A 4,781-nucleotide genomic window follows, 5' to 3' on the forward strand; every position below is an offset into this window, starting at 1 on the left:
TTTCCTTCGCAAGGACTTATTTATTTATTATCTACTATATATAATGTATATATATCTTGCAAAGTACATACTAACAAAGTAACATGAAAACAATACATCAATTTCCCATAAACTATTTCTCTTAATTTGTAGGACTTTGTTCCTTTATCAGTTTTGGTACATTTACTTTGAGGATAAATAACGTATCAACATTAAAACACTTACATTCATCATAAAATCCATATATTCTGTTGATACTTGCACATTCATGGTTTCCACGTAAAAGGAAGAAATTCTCTGGGTATTTAATTTTGTAAGCAAGAAGTAAGCAAATCGTTTCCAAGGACTGTTTTCCTCTGTCTACATAATCGCCTAGAAACAGATAGTTGGATTCTGGTGGGAAGCCTCCATACTCAAACAATCGTAGTAGGTCTGTGTACTGTCCGTGGATATCACCTGTAAAGGAAAAGGAATGTTCCAATTCTGAGTACAAATCGTGTGTGTTTAAAATGATGATGACGGTCAAGCCATCGGTCTACAATTCTACAAGCTTGATGTGTTTGACTACAAGATTAAGAAAAAAGAAAATGTAGCATGTTTAATTCTTTTATCATTCTTACACCTCCTAGAATATAATATGCAACTACAAATTTAATAAAACATAACAATACAGCTTTTTTCATTTACCAGATTAAAACAAAAACAAGCTTTTAAAATCCTATTGAGAATAGTCAGATTTCAGTCCCAAAATCATTGTTAATATATCAGAACAATTTCCATATATCAGGACTATTATTTATGAAATGAGTTTAATTCATAATTTGAAATTAAACCTACATTTTTAGAAGTTTCATAAATGTCATTATGAATATAACATTACCAGGATTTGTCTAACATTTTGTTGGAAACAATCAAAAGTTGAAGTCGTCGACTGTCTCCAGGTATTATAAGTGACAATGGGATATCTTGGCTGTGATACTATGAACTAGAAAACCTCTGTAAGACAAAGTGAAGTGCAGATATTGGGACCCTGAAATATAACTTGTCCGAGGCATTATCATGCTTGACCTTTACAATACATATTTTTTGATGAAAAATTATTCAGAAATTAACTCATTTGAGCGGTGACAATGAATCATGAAGGGATCGGAAGGACATGGGTAACACTTTATGTCTAACCCCCTCTGTTTTACTGGGAGGGGGCATAAACATCACTTAAAACCCCCTGTTTTACTGGAAGGGGGCACAAGCATCACTCAAAAATACACACCACATATTTTCAATGGTGCCTCCAGCTCCAGTAAGATAGGCTGACTGAGGAAGATCTCTCGTGACTTCAAGCACAATCCTCTCACTTCCGCCTCTGTCATCTGAACAGTCTTTCCTGGTCTGCATCCTCGAACTGCATAAGAAATATACATCAAAGGACTTTTTAGACTTAATTGCTTGCATATATCAGGAATTATTATGAAAATACCAAAAGAGTATCTTGAATGAATTTCCATTCAGTGTTGTTGTGGTTTTTAAGCCTCCATGAGATTCTATTTGATATATACTCAACCAAAGAGGTTCAATTGTGATAGTCAATTTCAGTTTTTAAACTAACAACTCTAATTAATCATGATTTTCTGTTATTTCAGATTATGGTTCGACTATAGCATGACTACTTTCAGGAGGTTATTAAGATTTGGAGTAGACATATGATAGCAGATTAAAAAAAGAATTTTACCCAATACCAGATACTGCATAAAACATTTCTGGAAAAATATATGAATATATAAACCACTCTCTATCTATTTCAAGATATATAGATCATTTGAGAAATTCTGATTATCAATCAATGACAATCATGAATTTGAAGGGATCCCGAACACAGTAGGCCTACATCAGTTTGACAGCACTGAACGGATGCGTTTTCCAAAAATAGATATGATGAGCTGCAACTGTAAACAAACTTTTGAGCTAGGTCTGATGAAATATGTATGGCATTTCTGGAATAGTTATACATTTATAAATGATATCGTAAATGAACGAACAGTTTATCTTTACAAAATAACCCACTGGATCATAGTGTTGTCAACAACAAAATGCATTTCGAGGCGGGACGAAAGAAACAGGAAGAAAAAGTGCCCAAGTGTATAAAACATAGAGTATTATCATAATATACATTTTTGCTACGTAAGCTGCAGTGGAACAGTTCTTTGAAGCATACGAAATTATATGTTAATCGTCGTATGTTCTCCTGAACGAGAAACTACCTTCCAAAAGGCGCGATATCAAGCTATCGACATTCAGCTCGGTCTCCGCCATCTTGATTATTTCTCGTGACGTCATCAATCTTACTCAACCATGATGACCTCGAAAGATATTTTCGGGGGCTTCTCGTCATGTACATATTTAGAAAGTAACAATTAAACAGATATCACGCTTTATAATAAAATGAAATTCACATTGTATAGTATTTAATCACCCTATTCCAACTTTCACTGTTTTGGTATATTGCAGAGTAGACTACGTAACGTTATACATTGATGCGGCTGGAACGGTTTACGTAGCACAATGCCTTATACGTATATCGGGCCACAGGTCTGACCCTTTTTTTATCGAACAGGGCCGTCTAAGAACGAAATGGAGCTCGTTATATCTTCAACACGCACAGAATGTTGTTCTTTAAACCGAATGAAAAATGTGTAATACGACCATTTATTTTAATCAAATGGCAAATGATTTTTTAGTAACATACCAAACTGTAACAAAAAATATCAACCGCATTGATAAACTTCAAACACTTCCATCCATTCTGCCATGTACCTTAAGTCAATGGTGCTGATGTGATTGTTTCTTGTGCAACACGGCGTCTAATTATGGAATATAAATTGATGTTATTAGTACACTGGTATAACTTTGATCAAACATAGATATAGATCTAGGTTCTATCCCCGTAAAGTTAATTAAAGAATTACGTTGATAAAGAGCGGGGTCGGGTACTACTCTAAACAATAATGAGTGGCTTATATATAAAAAACTGAAGTTGAGACCCTCAAAAATAATAGTCAAATTGATAGTGCAAAAGACAACGGTCGTTTTCTGAAGCGGAACGTGGAAGTTGTAAGGAGTAATTTAGTCAACCATCACCCTTAAAATCACTCAGATACCAAAAATATGACTCATGACGAAACTAGTATAGCGGGGTTCGAGTCGTTCTACACGTCTCTGGTATAATAATCCACAATCCGTACAGATTTTAACTCATTATTAACATAATTGTTGGTAAGAATGTGAATAAATTGTGATATTAAACAAAAAGTGATGACCATGCTAAAATAACCATGCATAGACAAAATCGATTTATGTAAACGCCGTAAACGTCTGGATAAGATAATGGATTCGCATTCCTACCTGTTAGTATTTCCTTGTTTAAGTGCACGTTGCATGGCGCGTAACTTTCGCATATTTACACATTTAGCTTAAACCAATTAAAGCAGTATCTGAACGTGTAAAATACGAACGCATTTTTTGTTCTTAAACGCAATAGTTTATTTCGTGTTTTTTTTTACATGAATGGCTTTTCGTAGTGTGTGAACAATTCCAACAATTTAACTGTATATTGATAGAACACGTGGTCCACCCTATCGTTGGTTCCGATTCAAACGATATGACATTTGTCCATCCTTGCCACAAGTATATAAATGGAAACTTTCTGCAATGTTTAATTCCCGATGTATGATTAAAGTTTCAAAATACGATTTCCGATTCAGTTTCTCTAGTCTTCATATACCGATATTTCCATTTCATTCCATTGTACTCTATATGTGACCATTGTAATGTATATCCTATTCTGATATATATCATTAAAAAATACCCGACTTTTTGTTATCCACGGGGCTATGAACGCAATTTGTTCGATGTCAAGTTTACACTTCTCCACACGCCTCGCATTATACCATATATATGTTACCATCGTAAAAAAGTATTTTGATAACGTTAGGCTGTTCCAGGAATATCGTTTACGTTGACGATACAGAAACTTTAATACCGCCAATATTTGGATAAGTTGATCACCAATAAGTAAACATTCAGAATAATAATTCCAGCGTGAACGCAACTCAGTGGACTCCATACGAAAACAAAGACAGATCACAATCTCTTTCCTTGATAGGAGCGTTAAATTTGAATCGAAATCTAATCTTTTAATTTTCTTGAACCGTTGTCCGAAAAAAAGAAGTGTGCACTGTTTTACTGGTTGATGGTTGGTTCTTCAACCGCCAACAAAAAGTAAAAGTAGGAGACACAAACATGTTTCACCAGTATATATAACAACACGCTGTAATGGTTGTAACAGATGTTATGTTAGTTATTGGGATGATAACCAGATGGACTTGGGTAATTCACACTTAGATGATGTAACATAAGCAGATATTGATCTGGTAAACAAAAACAGATCGAGACTCGCAAAACACGACCAGGATGGCCGTTATCCGTAATGCGCTATCCACGTATAGCTACATATTGATGTATTGTCGGTAACCGATGCATTGTCAGGGATGTTCTTTGGTGTCGTAAAGACGGCATGATCTGGCTTCGGGATCATGAACCGGACCTAAGTCTAAGTCTTGCCTTTATTTCCAGTTCTTAGGCTTAAGTCTGTTCTATGATCATCTTATGCTCTTTTCTTCTTGGTTTGGTTGGTTTGCCTGGTAACTTTTTTGTTGTTGCATTCCCTATAAGATAAGTCATTTATCAAAGGTTATAACATGTTGTTTTCAAGCTGTTCCCGCCATAGGTTACCGTTTCTACTCAGG

General features: G+C 34.9%; 1 protein-coding gene across 1 annotated transcript; it reads right to left on the reverse strand.

Annotated features, from left to right (window-relative positions):
- Positions 1–166: 166 nt before the first annotated feature.
- Positions 167–2,318, reverse strand: LOC110444749 (serine/threonine-protein phosphatase PP1-beta catalytic subunit-like; the record flags this gene model as incomplete). Its single annotated transcript, XM_021489111.1, has 3 exons — positions 2,238–2,318; positions 1,250–1,381; positions 167–435 (listed from the first exon to the last, which is right to left on the reverse strand). Coding segments are annotated over exons 1-3 (477 nt in total), but the record flags the coding sequence as incomplete, so codon positions are not given.
- Positions 2,319–4,781: the final 2,463 nt, after the last annotated feature.

The sequence above is a fragment of the Mizuhopecten yessoensis genome, unplaced genomic scaffold (assembly GCF_002113885.1).
Source record: "Mizuhopecten yessoensis strain PY_sf001 unplaced genomic scaffold, ASM211388v2 hete_36169080, whole genome shotgun sequence".
Taxonomy (NCBI): Eukaryota; Metazoa; Mollusca; class Bivalvia; order Pectinida; family Pectinidae; genus Mizuhopecten; species Mizuhopecten yessoensis.